The sequence below is a fragment of the Podarcis pityusensis genome (assembly GCF_964106645.2).
Source record: "Podarcis pityusensis genome assembly, chromosome: 9".
In the NCBI taxonomy this organism is placed as follows: domain Eukaryota; kingdom Metazoa; phylum Chordata; class Lepidosauria; order Squamata; family Lacertidae; genus Podarcis; species Podarcis pityusensis.
Window position 1 is genome coordinate 37,670,943 of NC_138034.1, and position 18,423 is coordinate 37,689,365.

The window sequence follows — 18,423 nt, forward strand, 5'->3', positions numbered from 1 at the left end:
ATTACTTCCTGACCCTACAGTCTTGCGCTGTGAAGAGTGCTCTTCTCCACAACCATTATAGGTTACAAGAGCATCTTTTCATCTGCTTGTTCTCACGCTCTGCTCCAAAGCTTGGGGGGGAAACACTGCAATGTATCACTTGCCATTTTCATCTTACATTAATAAAAGCAACAACAGCATTATGGCTATTCAAATTGTTTTCCAGGCTCCACGTCACAGGATGATGAACCATTCTGGAGGGTTATTCTTACAGTCACCTTAGCTTTTGTGAGGGAAAAGCCCAGCCTTTACTGACTTCTAAGTGCTGCAGCCCGTGGTGAGGCAATTATGTGCATCTGTCACCACAGGCTGTTTTAAGCCCAGGTTTGGCTTTGGGCCCATCACTCTGAGCATTTGCACTAGCGTGCCAAAAGATGAATCCAGACAAAAATCAGCCCATGGCGGCAAATGCATACGACTACCTTTCAGGCTAAAGCGGATTCTAATGTAATACACCAAGAAAACCTGAGCTCTTTTCTAAAATGTATAGAAAGATAAGGGTCATTAGCAGCGCTGCATTCGAAACATTAAAAAAGAACAAAGCAAATGCTTATGGAACATGGTAGACTAAGCAGTCTAACAAAATGAAAACAGACAAACCATGAAAAGCCAAAAGCAGAAATGGTGGAAATGTCGTTTCCACTTTCAGACAGCGCTGCAGCATTTTTTTAAAGGATAAGGCTTCTCTGCTTCTTTTCCTGGAAAGGAAACGCAATGTAGGGAAAAATGCCACCGGTTCAAGTCCTGCATATCTTCTAGCTGCAACCTGGTGCCCTCCATATGTTGTTGGATTACATTTTCCATCAGCCCCAGGCAGCAAGGCCATGCCAGCTGGGACTGATAGGAGTTGTAGGCCAAAGTCCTGAATCATCTAATCTCTGGCACTTTATGTTCAGATATTGCATCCTTCAGTTCTGAACGTGTTCCACTTGGAACCAAGCTCTACTCATGCTGAAGAAATCTACTTTTAAGCTAAATGGGCTAAGTTTCATTGCCTAAATTCAGATCAAATATCCCAGTAAGAAATTATTGCTACCACCCTTTTATGTGTAATTGTATTGCTGACATGGAAGGCCATACCTTAAAAATAAAAACAGGCTGAACATTCACAATAAAGACAGAATTGTTTACCAAAAGAGCACAGATTACTTTTGCAATACAGAAATATCTGAATCCTGTCTTTCTTCTTATAAATCAAAATGAGCCCAGGGGCATTTTACCTTCCTACTCATTAAGTTTTATATTTCAGGAGAACTTGTGGACTGGATTGAGGGGTTCATTGAATTAACAGTGTAACTCTAGACATCTGGGAACAGATCACTGTGGCAATCCAGACAGACAAGCCAGCTGTAATGCACTTTTGGTTGGGGGAAACAGAAACCATCCTCTTACCTCTCACAGAAAGTGTGCAGACAGGGGAGTACTTTGGGATTCTTGTAACGGTCCAGGCATATGCTGCAGATCAGAAATTGTTTGTCAATCTGACGCACCACAGGACTTGGGATGTTGGCGCCTTCACTGGCCATCCTAGACCACTGACATGTGGGTCCTGTTCTCTTTTGCCCTGCACGCTGCTGAAAGGTTCAAGCAAACAACAGCATTTTAGAAGCCGTGGGGAACTGACTTCCTGTTAACAATGGATCCCAGTGGGTTTCATCCCGATTCAAGATTTATAAGAAGGCAGTGCGTAGTGCTTGGAAATGCTACACTATAAATACTTGCTTTAAAAGCATCTGGGCAGATTGCCAAGGCAAAAAAACTACTACAATGCATTAGCTTCTAAAATTCATTCTTTATATTTATATCCTGTTCCCACTATCTTCCCATCCAAGAACTGACAAGGCTAAAACCTGGCCATACTTTTGTGATATCGAGTATTAGAAAAAGGGTGCCCTAACCAACTGAACATGCTTTCAGATTGGATGGGTGTACATTTCTAAGGCTATAGAATGAGCATAGGTCACTGGTGGAGCACATGAGTTGCATAGAGTAGGTTGGATTTCTGCCATCACCACTTGAAAGAATCGGATAACATGTGGTGCAAAATACACCTCTCTGTTTTTGACCTTCCCATATTTCTAAGACACTCTCACCAATATAATATTGCATACATCATCGGCTACAGCTGTACACCAGTGGCTGGCCGTGCTGTTAGACCTCATAGTCTGCAGTTAATAGGAAGAACATAGTAGTCAGACCATCTATATCAGTGCAGTCTAAATCTGAAGTAAGAAACCATTTTCATGCTGAAAATCACATTACTGCCGCTGTAGAATGTATTTGAGGGCCACATTCCATTAGCAGGAAGGTAAGACTCAGTCACACAGAGTTAAAACACAGATCTCTTTCTCACACAGCTTTTGCCCATGGAAACAAAGGCATATATTTGACTAAGTAACTCCATTCATATGCTATCTTTCATTTCCCCCATAAACCCTTCTTTTAGACAAAGCTAGTTAAAAATAAAGACAAAAGCTTTCCAACAGCCTTACTGCACAAAAGCCAAACAGGACACAGTAATACCAGCAGAAGAAGGTAAACATCATCTTTGCACATATGAACTGTAAGTTGTTCCTTGGATTTATGGAAAGCCTCAAACTTCAAAATGCAATTGCATCTCAAAAATTGCATGCCTGCAATTGCAAAGCATCAATTGCAAACCACATAAATATTTCATTTCCATTCTACAGCAAGTGCAATTAAGCAAAATAGGCATAATACATATAGAACCTAACAAGATATATAATGCTTTTCAACAAAGACAACATAAATTCCCTATACCAGCTAGTGGTTAGCATGTTGAACTAGGAATGGAGAGAGAGATGGGTTCAAACCTCTACTCAGCCATCAAGCTGACTGGACAGCCGTTACCTCTTAGCCCCAGGGGTGGCTAACCTCTTGATGTTGTTGGACATGTTGTAAGTCCCATCAGACCCAGCCAGCATGGCCAATAATCAGGGATGATGGGAGTTGTAGTCCAAGAGTAGCTGGAGGGTCACATGTTAGCAAGGGGAAACCACATATGCCACTCTGAGCTATTGGAAGAGCAAGATAATAATAATAACAATAACAATAATAATAATAATTTATTATTTATTATTTATACCCCGCCCATCTGGCTGGGCTTCCCCAGCCACTCTGGGCGGCTTCCAAAAAAATATTAAAATACTATAATACATCAAACATTAAAAGCTTCCCTAAACAGGGCTGCCTTCAGATGTCTTCTAAAAGTCTGGTAGTTGTTGTTCATAGTCTTCAAATAGAGGACATATCAGATATTAAACTGATAAGAACAGATACTACACTTGATCTCATCCCAAAGGCCGAGAAGCGATAGAAATGGAATAAATATTTTTTTGCCTGTGCACAGAAACCAACACCTTTTACTATTTCCTTCTTCCTAAGTCACATTCAGGTTTTGTTTTAGCTGCAGTTGAAAAACTTGAGTAGGGAAATGAATGGATGCACATGCACCAGCCACACCCCCAAAGTCCCCATTGACTCAGCTTTTGACCTTTCCACAATCAGCTTCACCATACAGCGTAGGCTTTCATGCACATTCAACTGAATTACTTAGCAGCCTCCCTCCAGGGAACCCTGAGAACATAGAGCTACCAATTAGAAGGATGCTTTTAAGCACACACACCCAAACATGCCCAGAATCCTCTTTCAGACTTGAATGGATTTGACTGGGTGGAGACGTTCAAACTGTTCAAGTCTAGTGACTAGGGTGTTTGTTAATGTCTTGTTCTTATTACACAAAGAGGATATTATACAGTATTAGGCCTCCTACTATGCTGCTGTTGGGGTCTGCGAATATTCTGATACCCAAGGTCCCAGTCCAGATAAGATTTATACATACTTAGTCATGTATGTAAAAGGAGGAAGATAAAAGACAAAAGAGTTACAAGTGTTGCTTTGTTCTCTGGGCAAGGAACTCTAAAAGGTTCCCACATCCCCACTTAAATTTCTACCGGATAGCCCCCTCCTAAGCATGTTTAACAAATAATAATAATAAGTTCAGCCTGGTTAATGGGGCTTACTCCCAAGTAAATAGGTGTAAGAATACAGAAAGCGAGTTGCTAATAGCTACACAATGGCTGCATCCTCCAAACAGGGTGTGTGAGAGAAGCCATGAGCTCAAACACTCCTTCCTGCCCTGACACATGTGGCTTAATAGGCAACTTCCAGGTCTAATCAAAACATAGTTGTGCATCTTATCAACACTACAAAAATATGGTTTGAGCAAGCTCTGGTTTGGAGGATCATCTGAATGCAGTGAGAGAGACCATGGATTGCACAAACTAGAACCCATGTCTCCTTGTCCCAAGAAGTCTTTCTACTGTCTATAACAGATTGGTTCTGTTTGCTGAAACTCATCTTAATGAACTTCATATGATAAAGCAGGTAAGTTTTATGTTCAGAACACAATTTATTTTTCCGGATGTTGCACAGATTCACCTGAACAGCACATACTGTACATAATGTAGTATGTTGCAGAGGTGGAATAAATTTGGATTTAAAGGGCTCTGTAACAAGGAAGGTTTATAAACTGTGCTAAAAATTTAGTGCAAAGCTATAAAAAGACAAGCTGTTATCTTTAAGTTGGGAAGCAAGTTCTTTTCATCCATTTTTAAGACGGGCAGAAGGGGTGACACGTGCACTCTCTGGATGAACAAACCTACAAAAATTCTCACCACTGACTAAATAAATGCCTCCAGAGAAAACAAAAAACCAAATCCAGAGTTCAAGCTTTAAATACCTAGCAGCTTTTGATGAGAGATCAATCCTTGCATCAAGCAGCCTCTCAGAAAAATGACATCATCATCATCATTCCTTCTTGCAGGTTTCTAATTATAAAAGATGTACAAAGCAGTGCCCAATTTCTAATCAAAATGGTCTTTAAGAAACACAGCATATGCGTGTGCACATATTGCAAGAACACTAATAGTAAGTGTATATCAAGAGAGAAAGAAGGGAAGAAAGAAATCAGTAGTGTGTGCAGCCACACCCATCTGAAACAAAACTCCTAATAAAATAAACCATTTTGAGCTTTAAAGAGAAATATTTTATTGAGTTTTGATAAACATACTTATCTCAGAATTATGGCTTTACACAATGAAAGTATAAAGAAGATTAAGGGCAGCCTGTTCAATAGGTATAGGATTTTCAAATAAAGGCAGTGCTCCACCCAACCAGAGCTGTGATTAGACTCTGAAAGATCAGTCTGAATCGCCTATGACTTATCAATGGTGAGCACAACCCAGAGGGTCTAAGCCATGCATTATGAATGAATAGGTTTCTAGTAGCAACGTTTGCAATGGAACTCGCAAGCTCCAGAACTGCAGGCAAGGGTGGGACTCCTGCTATATAAATGCTGCTTCAAAGACAGGATAAGCTTTAGGTAGAATTACTCAAGCACAGCACGGCAAACCCAAACCAGAGAGACAAGGCTATAAAAACAGTCTGTTTCCTCTCAGAATCAATTATATATTCAAATGATTATTATTATTATTAATCATCATCATGAAGTAAGACTATCTTGTACATATGCACACGCCCCTCCACATTTTTGCTTTCTCTGCTTTCTCACATTGTTTTTAAAACCATCTTGCTCACATATGGTTTAAATAACTTTTCTAGCCTTAAAGCATGCATCATCATCATCATCATCATCATCATCATTATGTAAAGCAAGGAGCTGCAATGGGGGATGGGAGCAAAAAGGCATAGCGTTACTAGCCACCAGGCACAATACTGAACAAACAAATGCTCGAGACGTACCCATCTTCACGAAAAGGAGCTTAAATCAATGCACTGCCAAGTGAAAAAAGGAAAAAGCCTTTCCAGGATGGAGTTGTGTCCTGCAGTCGTCCAAATGAGCCAACCATAATTACAGTGATGTATCACATCTGAAAGCCTCACGTGTGGAACTGTTAGAGAATTCCTGTTAGCAGTTACTAGAGACGCAGCGTTATTTTCTTGCTTAAGCTAACAATGCTCCACCACTCCATGGAGAGAATCCTGGAAGTAATAAAAGGAGGCCCAGCCAAGCAGTCATTAATTTCCCTCCCCCTACTCTCCGGGTCACTGACAAAGTGGGAGACCCCCCCACCACACCCCCCGTAAGGATCCCAGCCAATCAATCTTTATTTAGTACATCTTTCTCACTCAACCCGTAGCTGAAAGACTGCAGCAAACCGTGCAAGGGATTGTGGGATAGGGATGCAGCATAGAGCTGCAATGAGATTTGCCGGGTGGATTTTTTCCTTCTTCCTCTTTTCTAGTCAGCAATCAGCTGTTTCAGGGCTCAGATGCTGGATATGGTCTATATAGAATGCTATTACAGGATTAGCAGGCAGGGAAAGCTACCATTCTGGTTCAGCAGCAAAAAACACACGTAAGTATTTTTCTCTCAACACTGAAGTATAGATCCAGTACTGATGCTCTGATTCAACACACATTTATTTGGAAGGAAGTGTTATTGGTTTTTAATGAAATGTAATCAATGAAAATGAGAGAAGGAGAAATCTCTAATTGGCGTCTTCCTGCTGCTCATATTTTTATGTCATCACCCTCATGTTTAATGCGATAATCCTTTTGTATCTGCTTAATGTGTAATGTGCAGAATGAGATGAGGTCGCCATCTGCCCCAAAGTGTACTAAGTTTCTAAGTACCAGAACCATCCCCTGAAATCACCTAATATTTCTCAACTCAGAGAAAGCAAATAAGACTTGAGTCTATTCAACTTCATCATAAAGTTGTTGTTGTTGTTGTTGTTGTTATTAATATTAATATTATTAAGTTATGCACAGGTTGCCTCGTCTCAGGACCCCAAATTTAAGTAGCCTAATTTGAACACAAAATATTTGCCAATTATAAAAAAAGCATTTTTTAAAGTTCCTTTTGGCAAGTACTCAACCAAATTGAGCAAGGAAAACAGAAACAGTGAGTTGTATCCAAGGCTATATGAAATTTCAAGAATGAAGTGGGACTTTCATTTCCTCACCTACTTTTGTGCATCTCAGATTTGCTTCCCCAATTTCTAGCCTGTGGGTCTAATGAGGCAGTTTTCCAAATTACTGAAACCTGTGGCACTAGGTGTGAGGGTGGTTAGGAGATGGCTACAAAGTTGGGAGATTAAAATGAGCTCCCAATTGTTCTCTTGCAAGGTGCACTCACTGACAGCAAGTTCCAATGGGAACTCCCTAATGCATGAGTGGGCAAACTAAGGTGCGGGGCTGGATCTGGCCCAATCGCCTTCTAAATCCGACCCATGGACAGTCCGGGAATCAGCGTGTTTTTTACAGGAGTAGAATGTGTCCTTGGTTAAAGCTTGGTTTCTTGGAGGCCTTTTGAAACCAGTAACTATATTTGCCTTTCAAGTATAAGCATTTTGTTACAAAATAATTAAAATTTGGTCCTTAAATACATAGAATCTCTCTCTCTCTCACTCTCTCTCTCTCACACACAATTAATCTTGGTTGGGCCACACATTCTTTCATTTATTTAGCAGGCACAATTAGAATTATTCACACAATATTAGTGACTATGTTCTAGCTCCAAAGAAAAAAGAAATGAAACCACACACCCCACAACCACCAATACATATACACTGATTGTTTAGGCATGCTTTTCTCAAGTTCAGGGATTTGCCTTCCTGCAGGAGGACTCTGCTGGAATACTGAATGTGCTTTGCATCCCACACAACTAGAAGGGATTCCAGAAGCATATGGCTAGTGAGAACTAATCCCATTTAGGGTTACACCATCAACTTGGGTGATGAGCTGGGTGCACAGATCAGGAAAGAAAGTTGCTATGTAAGGATTGAACAGACCATTCACAATAAGTGTTTCTATTCCTAAAGCTGGGGGAGAGGAAGAGGGATATTAAAAAATCTCCCTCCTGCCCTATTCCTTCCAGCAATATTCAGCAATCTTCCTAGCTCTGTGAATTATTTGTGGACATACCAAACACTGAAGCATCCCGCGAGGCAGAAAATCATTGCATAAAGTTTGAAACACCAAGTTTTGGCATGGTAGCAAGACTTGCGTGGCCTTCTGAAAATGCTTGTTTGTAAAGCATTTTGAGTTGCCTAATGACATATGCTTTGACCCAAAATACCTAGAATGCTAGGTAATACAGTCACTTGATAGTTCTGAGAGTTCAAAGAACAGTTCCTTGAGTAGCATACTACCAAGTGGAAAATAAGGGTTGGGAAAATTCTTCTTCTCTGGCGATCACTCGTAGCCGAGTAAGATTGTCTTCCATAAACACGGTTTTAACAATGAGTCTGTAAGTGACTGTGGAGGCCAATTCTGGATCCACATGTCCTTCCACAATGGGGACATTGGTTTCTGGGTGGGAGTTGATCACGGTGTGGATTTGCCAAGCGTGCCTTCCTCTTAGCATGTTTCTTCCTTGCTTCCTGAGTTCAAGTGTCTTCAAAGCCCATGACACCTTTGCTAAAGGCTGTTCTCCAACTGGAGCGCTCACAGGCAATCTTAATTTGGACCCATGTCAAAGACCAAATAATTTTCATTACATGTTACATTAGTGCTCTGGAACTTTCAAAAACAGCAAGGCACAATGAACTAGTTAAGGCAACCCAGATTCCAACGTTACGGCAAAAGGCCAACAGCAGTCATTAAAAATAGGACTCTTCCACTCCACTCCACATGAATGAGAGCCAAGCCACCTCCCAGATGAAAACTGATACCATTAGCAAACAAGCAGCCCAAAGCTACACTACATGTCACAATTCTAAGGTTAGGCACACACTTTCTGTTTTTGTTTACTGGGTCTGTAAATTACTTCAGAGGCTAGGTCAGCAAGCAACGTAAAAGCAACAACTATTTAGTTTCTCTGTAAAGCAAAATCTAACTAGTTCTCTCTATACGTATCTTATGTATGGATATAAAATAACCAGAAGAGGTAGTCATGCCAATTATATAGGCTCCAATTCAGAGTCCAAAGCGAGATGAGAAATAAATCAGGAGGTAATTATATCTGCATCTTAAAAAGCAGAGACATCACCTTGCCAACAAAGGTCCATATAGTTAAAGCCATAGTTTTCCCAGTACTGATGTATGGAAGTGAGAGCTGGACCATAAAGAAGGCTGATCGCTGAAGAATTGATGCTTTTGAATTATGGTGCTGGAGGAGACTCTTGAGAGTCCCATGGACTGTAAGAAGATCAAACCTATCCATTCTTAAGGAAATCAGCCCTGAGTGCTCACTGGAAGGACAGATCCTGAAGCTGAGGCTCCAATACTTTGGCCACCTCATGAGAAGACTCCCTGGAAAAGACCCTGATGTTGGGAAAGATGGAGGGCACAAGGAGAAGGGGATGACAGAGGACGAGATGGTTGGACAGAGTTCTCGAAGCTACAAACATGAGTCTGACCAAACTGTGGGAGGCAGCGGAAGACAGAAGTGCCTGGCATGCTCTGGTCCATGGGGTCACAAAGAGTCGGACACAACTAAACGACTAAACAACAACAAATTATATATATTTTATGCTCTGTCATTGTGATACATGATAGTATAACATTGACAAACAATGGCATTCATTCTTGGAACAGGAGACTATTTTAATAGCAGAAAGGACGCACGGGATAATTTGTCTACAACTGGTATATTGCTCACAAACCATCACCACTATGAAGCTGACAGGCAGGATGATGGGGCAGGAAATTCAAAGTGAATTCCATGCTGCAGGTTGGAATTAAAAGGTGACTCCTGAAAAGGCAGGTGATTTACTTGACATTCAGGTAGCTTCCAACTCTACATTTCTCCAATTTGTTTTCCTGTCATGGAAAACCAGGGCAGACTATGAGCCTTTTGTCATCTGATGCCTCCCATGACATTAGAGCATCAAAGAAAGCATCATGCCTGCTTGTTTATAAACTCACCCAAGTAATACAACCAGCAGCTGGGACAGGAAGTTCTAGATACATCCTGCATATTTTGCATGTCCTGAGATTAGCCCTCGTCTTAATTTAGCTATGCTTAAAGACAACACACTGCAATAGATACACAAAAATACAGTGCTCACTCACCCAGTGTAACAATTTCTAACGCAATGCCAAGTACTATTCAGAAGGCTTTGGCAGTTTTCTTCCCTTTAGATAGCTTAGCATTAGAGCCAGAGGATTCCAGGCTTAAATTAAGACATTTGCTTTTTATTTGCCTTCACATCCATTGGGTTATTCATCATAACCACCTAGGACTCTGAATCTAACAGGTTCGGTTTACTTATTCCAGAAACCACTGTGTGCTTGGGACTGACAGTGTGAATGCACTCCAACCTCCTCTGTGCCCAAGTGTGTGCAAATGTCAATGACAGGATACAATTTCTGTACTACCTTAAGTTCTTGAAAGACAAAATAGGCTTAATCTCTGTATTTATGCCACCATATTGCTTGATTTTTCATAAAGTTTGTTGCCAAAATGTAAACCTGGCCAATAATTTTGTGAATGCTGTATTGTTCTTGTTTCAGTTATTATGCCAGCTCTTCCAATCACATTTGAAAGCATTTCACTACTAAGTGAAATGGAGATGAATTGGGCTAAAAAGGAGATAATGTGGGAAAATCTCAGTTTTAATAGTGCAACACTAACCTAGTACAGTGGTACCTCAGGTTAAGAACTTAATTCGTTCTGGAGGTCCGTTCTTAACCTGAGGTACCACTTTAGCTAATGGGGCCTCCAGCTGCCGCTGCACGATTTCTGTTCTCATCCTGAAGCAAAGTTCTTAACCTGAGGTACTATTTCTGGGTTAGCAGAGTCTGTAACCTGAAGCGTTTGTAACCTGAAGCGTCTGTAACCCGAGGTAGCACTGTATTGTATACAGTGATACCTCGGGTTAAGAACTTAATTCGTTCCAGAGGTCCGTTCTTAACCTGAAAGGGTTCTTAACCTGAGGTATGCTTTTGCTAATGGGGCCTCCTGCAGCTGCTGTGCCGCTGGCATGCAATTTCCGTTCTTATCCTGGGGCAAAGTTCTTAACCTGGAGCAACCACTTCCTGGTTAGTGGAGTTTGTAACCCGAACCATCTGTAACCCGAGGTACCACTGTACTGAAAAGGACTAGTAAGTTTAATGCAACTTGCAGCAATTGGGAATAGTGTGACTCACTTCTGAGCAAGCATGCAAGTATAGCACAGACAGGCCCAGTTCACACACATTACTTGGTGTGGAGACGGCTGCAATGTCACTATTCCCAATCACACAAGGCGGCTGAACATGATTTCAATTTTTGTCTCTACCAGTGCAAAGTAATCTCTACTCCCCACTTGCCTTTCCCAGCCAGGCAACAAGAGGAATATACCAACATGGATGCAGTGCCATAGCTACCTGGGGGAGGGGAACTAGTGGGGTTCTTTGCCCTGAGTGAATCCTCCAGAGGGACGTCATTGAGGCTCCCAGCCAGTGTGTGTGCGCAAATATGTGGGTGTGTGCCAAACTGGGTGAAAAAGGGGTGAATTGCCCCGATGGACGCCACTGCTTGAAGGCATGCTAATCCTATGGCCAGTGCTCTTTGCCTTGCCATAAAACTCCCAGTTTTCCTTCAATCTTAGGAGCTGGGAAGGTTGTGGGGATCACCACACAACTGCCAGTGCAGCTTCCACCTACTTCTGCACCTTCAAAATTGGGGGGGGGGGGAGCTGCAGATTTACTGAAGCCTGATCATTAGACTTGACCATTAAGTTAACCCCATTCATGTGACACATGATCTTCAGTGGGAGGGGAAAAGCCAGGGGTGTCGTAAGGGGGTGGTAGCACAGTCCGCCCCCGATTTTTGCGATTGATGTGATCGTTGTTGTGAAAATCTGCTCGCTGATCACGCAAATACGCCCAGCGATCGGCCTGGCACTACCACCCCGGCAGGTGGTGCTCACATCCCCGGCAGGTAGTTTTATGCGATCAGTGGTTGGATTTTTTCAATCGGTGGGCGTCACTGGCATCCCCAGCGGTCAGTGCTTGTACCCATGGCTGGTGGCACTGACACGGTTTTATGTGATCGTTGGTCAGATTTGTGCAATCTGCGGGCATATCTGTTTCGCGACCAACGCTCCCTAAAAAAAGGTCAACAGCTTTGGGACACCCTCCCTTTAAAAAGCTCAAAAATTGCAATGGGGGGGGGAGAAAAAAAAATTCACACTGGGTACCACCTGACCTTGCTGCGCCTCTGGGAGAAGCAGCCATGATACAGCTGAAAACAGTATCTGGACTAGGCCTCACTCCCTATTAAATGTGCATAAATAGACCTTCCTGAAACCATCCAACCCCACCCCATGTTTCATTCTCTTCTAGTAACTTGGGCTTTCATTGTGTGCACTGAAAGTAAGAAACCAAAAGTGATTTCCAAAGTTGTGTAAACAGGAGAAGCAGACTGTGATAAGCATATCCACCTCCTAGTTTGGTTCCCAAGGATGGGTAATTATTTGGCTTGATAAAAGGAAGCATTCCTGTGATAAGCAATTGCATAGCAATGCACCACAGTAGTTTCACACATTCTTTATAGCAAGCAATAATGACACTCGTCATAACAATCGCTTAACCTTTACATCTGGCCGGATAAGACAGCTCCACCCCCCACTGCAATCTCAAATGAGCCTAAGTTTTCTAAAGGCCTAGTCTTTGTAAGTTGCTTATAAGGTTACATTTTGGCTAAACAAAAAAACTGCACAGTTGTTTTTTTTTAAAAAACCCCTCACAGGTCCCTAGTACATTACAAATTATATTAACTGTTAACTGTGAATATCAGAAACTTGGGGATTCTCACCCACTGACTTCCCCTGATTCAAGTATTGTCAACATTCAATGAATGCCAACAGTTTCCAGTTGCCATCTGCACTAATATTACCGCTTGTACAATAAGGTTAACACAAGCAATTAATTTACAAATGTCATTAAGACTATGTAATGTGATCACAGATTTTTTTTTAAAAAACCTCTGATCCAAACACATGAGAACACCAAAACCTTCTTTCCCCACCTCTCTGTTATTTCCATCATGTATGCCTATAATCCTATTATGTGCTTATCATTTGAGATCCAAACACCTAGCCTAAGTAATAAGGTGTTATTGAATAACTGTACAAAGACAAAAGCAGATCAAACACCTTTAAATAAAGTCACTACTTCCACACTCAGCAGACATGGAATCATTTCCTAACATTTAAAATGCAATAAACTTTTTTTAAAAAATAAAAATAAAAAACCATGCACTTCCAGTTTGCTGACTTACCTTATCTGTTGAACATCTTCTTTCCACCAAAAGAAATAGAAGGGGGGTTACCACGCTTGGGTTTGGTTTAAAAACACGCACAACAGGAAACAAGAAATGATGAACTAACTTTAAAAGAGTTGTTTAAAAGCAATAATGTTTTTTCTCCTGGAAAATTTGAGTACATTCTCTTTTAATAAGGACACTTTTCCACATTTCACAAGCAAGAAGCCTGGCATTGAGCCAGGATTTTTAAAAATAAAAATAAAAAAAATCAGGAAATATTTGTTTTCTTTCTCATGGCTCTTCCAGCTTACAGAGCATCCCACAATCTCTTCCGGCAGCCAGACAACTCCTGACATACAGAACTGGGCAAAAGTCCTTTTTCCTTTTTGTAATTGTCAAGCTGGTATTCTGTTCTCTCAAGCTGCAATGACTGAAGGCAAAAAGCTATCAAAATGCCAGCTGTTGACCTCACACACGGCCAACACCCTCTCCTCTCAAAACAAACTTGGGGGGAGGGGCCCTGTGCTCCCTCCCTCCCTCCCTCTCTCTCCCTCCCTCCATCTCTCATCTTTCACACTTCTGCATCAACAGCAGAATTGCTGTTAAGAACACAATTCTTCTGAGATTTCTAACACTTCAACAGAAGCTTTGTAATGAAAATTAATGCAAGGAGTTGTAGTAAAACTTAACCAGTAAAAAAAAAACCCCAGTAAGAACTTCCTTCCAAATACCATTGCTCCACTATTCCATGGTGGATATACGGAATGTTGCGACATTATCTCAAAATTCTACAAATTAAAAGGCTGCCACCACTTTCGACGTGCACCAGTGATGTAGTGAAAATGGAAAAGGAGAAAAAGCAAATATGGGTAAAATTTATTTACTCAGAGTTCTAGGGGTAGAATTTATTGTGTTAAGCATCCAGACCATTCACACACCAGTTCTTCGTGAACTATCAGGAACACAAAGGCACATTCTATCCGGTTGTCAGTAGAATTTCACAAGTTTAAGTACATGTCCGTTTCAAACCTACATTTCTTTAAAAAGAAAACCACATTGTTTTGAAAGAAGACTGCATGTTTAGCTGACTGCCAGGGAAATATATCTTAGAATTTCAGCAGTGCACCTTGAAAGCAGCATTAGATCTCACCAGTGTCAATGAATATATTCCTACAACCAGACCCAATACAGATTCACAGCCTGTCTCCAGTTTTGTATCAGTATGCAAGTCTCTATGCCTGGCAAACCATGCTTGGGGAGGGGCAGGAGGGAACTGGAAGAACAAATGAAATTCATGCTGAGAGGGATCAAGTGCATGGCCTACACACCACGTTTCAAACTGGTCAAAATGCCAGGATGACAGAAGCTTACTCAGAAAGCTAAATCCCGCACACCCTCCAGCCCGGCTCCAGCTGACCTGATTCATAGTCTGATGTAATCACAGAGGAGAGAGTGAAGCTTGCAAACACCACATCCCCTTAGCTGCAGATCATACAATTCACTGCAATGACACCAGCTGACCCAGGTGGGGCGTTAGGACTGTCACAGGCAGCTCTGTCACAATATTATTCCTTCCAGCTGGCCTGGCACATGCAGACCCAACATAATTGTGCAGAATTTTGACACAGTTCAGTCAGTTTCTACGTGGAGATTTGCATGCAGATGTGCAGAAAGCGACCAAACAAGACACACACACACACACACACACACACACACACACAGAAAGTGAAGCATGTCCACTTTCAAACCAGACAGGGGCTTCGTGCAGATCTTTGTGCTGCCATCTGCTAGTCCAAACCGCAGATCATGGACTGGCAGAATAAACACAGGTGGCCCAGCTCAAATCAGCAACTGTAGCTCAAAGCCCATCAGATTAGTTTGCATTCCAACCCCTCCCGATTTAACTCTACAGCACCAAATTAGCGCATTATCTGTCATCTGAGTGCAGTAGTGAAACTGGAAGCAAACAATGGCTTTGCAATCTCAGTTTATTCCTTGCACACACCCTCAGAGCAGTTCTGAATGAGCCCAGGATTAGCTTTTCCTAACTTTATATACTCATACCAGGAGTCATAAGAGTTATCCTCGTTATTTGCCATGCTTTCCTATTTTTCATCTGAAGAGCCCAATTCACACATGCACATAAACAGCACCCCATCACACCATTACTCTTACAGCACCATCCACTAGACATTTACTCAAAAGTAAGCCATTTAGTTCTATGAGTCTTCCACCTAAGAACCTGGGTACAGAATTGCAGCTTCATTGTCTCAACACAGGAAGTGCTTTCATTGAAAAGTACTGTCTTCAAGATATTATGAGGCAATATGGATGCCCTCCAATATGGTGTCTGATTTATGAGAGTCTTATCACACATCATCAGTTGATAGTCAATGAAGACTGGGTAGGCATGTTCTTAACTATGTGCCCAGACATAATCAAGTTTTTAAAAATTATTTTTAAGCTATACTCTTTTATGCCTTGAACACTATTCTAAATATAGCTCACCCAACTGCAGATTATTCTAGTGAAAGAAAATCTCTCTTGCCAATCCTAAATATCACCAAGGAGCAGAGAAAAGGACAGGAGAAGATATAAAGAGGAAGGAAGGGTAAGGATAAAGGCATTCCTCCCTGGGCTGCCAACTCATCCTTAACAGGGTAGTGATAATTTAGAAGCCGGGTTATAGGTCGTTCACATATATAAGGCCATCCTGAGTTCTGTTTGGATACCTGGAAGATGTCAAACTACAGATGTTAGGTTGGATCAGAGGATCACTCTTAGTACATCCTATTTTAAGGAATGAAATGAAATGTGTGTGTGTGTGTGTGTGTGTGTGTGTGTGTGTGTTTGTGTGTGTGTGTGTGTGTGGTTATATGAGCCACTAGCAGTTTCTGATTACAGTATGTACAACAAAAGCTTGCTGAAAGCAGCCATAACTTCAGTAAAAGGATATAAAGGAAATGGGCTTGCTTTTCTGACCTCCATCTGGGCATGATGCAGCAGCTTCGGTGGCTGATATAGGAAGGATTTTCATCCCAACTCGTCATCATCATCATTTTATTAGTATGCCGCCTTTCCATAGTTAAAACCACACATGTCTCCACAGGCCAAAAGGATTGTAATCAAGATAACAGTGAAAGCAGCATTAAGGGGCAAATCCACTTGGCTGACTTACTCCTGAAAGACACTGCAGAGAACATCTTTAGAAGGGAACTCCTTTTGACTAAGGAAAGTATTTTCCACCCAGCACACCCTCACACTGACACTGGGAACCCAGAAAAGTAGACAACACTTTGGTGCCAGTGCTGCAGAGGTGACACAGAGAATTGCAGGAGATGGAAAAGTTGACATTTTCCTCCAAAGCTTCAGGACAGGGGTGCCTCGGTGCCCTTCAGAGACTTTGGACCCCAACTCCCGTCAGCCTCTGCCCTTGTGGCCAAAAGTCAGCAAAGGTGGGAACTGTTGTCCAAAACATCTAGAAGGCATCACATTGCCTACCCCTGCTTTAGGGCCTTCTATCAGATTAGCAGAGAGAGAGAGGTGTGCTTTAGGCAAATTTCCCAGGTGATATGTAGACCCATTTTTGCATTTCCCACATGTACTAAATTGTGATAGTAAAGGTAAAGGGACCCCTGACCATTAGGTCCAGTTGTGGCCGACTCTGGGGTTGCGGCTCTCATCTCACTTTATTGGCCGAAGGAGCCGGCGTACAGCTTCCGGGTCATATGGCCAGCATGACTAAGCCGCTTCTGGTGAACCAGAGCAGTGCACGGAAACGCCGTTTACCTTCCCGCCAGAGCAGTACCTATTTATCTACTTGCGCTTTGATGTGCTTTCGAACTGCTAGGTTGGCAGGAGCAGGGACCGAGCAACGGGAGCTCACCCCGTTGCAGGGATTCGAACCGCCGACCTTCTGATCAGCAAGTCCTAGGCTCTGTGGTTTAACCCACAGTGCCATCCACGTCCCACTAAATTGTGATAGCCACTTTCTATTAACAATGTTGACATTCCAGGCTAAAAGATACTAAAAAAAGATGTTCATTTATTTAAGAACAGAAAAGTGTACAGGTTTATTTGCTGGTGTGCTAACAAATAGGACTGCTGCCAATGAATTTTGAAACGATCCTTATCAGATTCTCTTTCCCTAGGTCTGTCTCCATTCTTGTCAGTATAAATGTTTAAATATATGTTGTAGTAGCTGCCGCAGTTACAGATGGCAGAGACAGAGAAAGCTCCGGTTCAACTGGCAAAGACAGCAGGACTAGATTAGGGTCAGAAACATGTGGCTCTACAGCTGTTGTTGGACCCCAGCTCCCATCAGCCTACAGTGGTCAAGCATAATGAGAATCGAGTCCAGCAACATCTGGAGGGCTTCAGAATGTCCATTCTTGCTCCAGAGGGAAAGCAACCTGGGAAATATATGTAACTTATGGTAATATGTTTTTTGGAGGAAAAATATTGTAACATGTATTAAATATTCCAACAGCTATTCCAAAATATTCCAACAAATATTGGACTAATATTACCATACGTAAGTAAGTTACACCCAGAGCCTTCTTTTGGGAGCTATCTCAAAACATAAGCAAAAGTTATTATAGTGGTACCTCAGGTTAAGTACTTAATTTGTTCCGGAGGTCTGTTCTTAACCTGAAACTTTTCTTAACCTGAAGCACCAGTTTAGCTAATGGGGCATTCTGCTTCCGCCGCACCGCTGGAGTACAATTTCTGTTCTCATCCTGAAGCAAAGTTCTTAACCCGAGGTACTATTTCTGGGTTAGCGGAGTCTGTTACCTGAAGCGTCTGTAACCTGAAGCATCTGTAACCCGAGGTACCACTGTAGTGTGTTTTCAATAAGGACTTTCTCTTTCTAAGTATCATCTGACATATTAGATACTACATAAAATATTATGAAATTGAAATGCAAGGATGCTTAAGAAGATTTCTCTGGAGAGCTCTTCCATTTCTTTTCCTAGCAAGACTATTGTTATTCTAACACCTTCGGTGGCTGATGGAAATTCAACAGGTGATGTTTCACTCATCACTTGGAAAGCTGCAGCTATTAAATGTTAGCCTGTAAAGCAGCTGTTAAAAGCGCAGGGAACTGCCAGAACAAAAAGAGTCTGCTTTCTTGGTGGCTTCAC

At 41.9% G+C, this 18,423-nt stretch overlaps 1 protein-coding gene across 6 annotated transcripts in view; it reads right to left on the reverse strand.

Moving 5' to 3' along the window:
* The window catches only part of TRIM2 (tripartite motif containing 2), a 51,783-nt gene that overhangs the window by 20,020 nt on the left and 13,340 nt on the right, over positions 1-18,423 (reverse strand). For 3 of the 6 annotated variants that reach the window (XM_081022179.1, XM_081022182.1, XM_081022180.1), the window contains exon 2: positions 1,432-1,613. In XM_081022179.1, coding sequence (XP_080878305.1) covers positions 1,432-1,565 — 134 coding nt within the window. In that variant the 5' untranslated portion in view covers positions 1,566-1,613. Of the gene's footprint in view, positions 1-1,431; positions 1,614-2,132; positions 2,152-5,823; positions 6,124-13,294; positions 13,709-18,423 lie in introns of those variants that run through there. The other 3 variants (XM_081022183.1, XM_081022181.1, XM_081022178.1) reach the window with 3 other exon arrangements.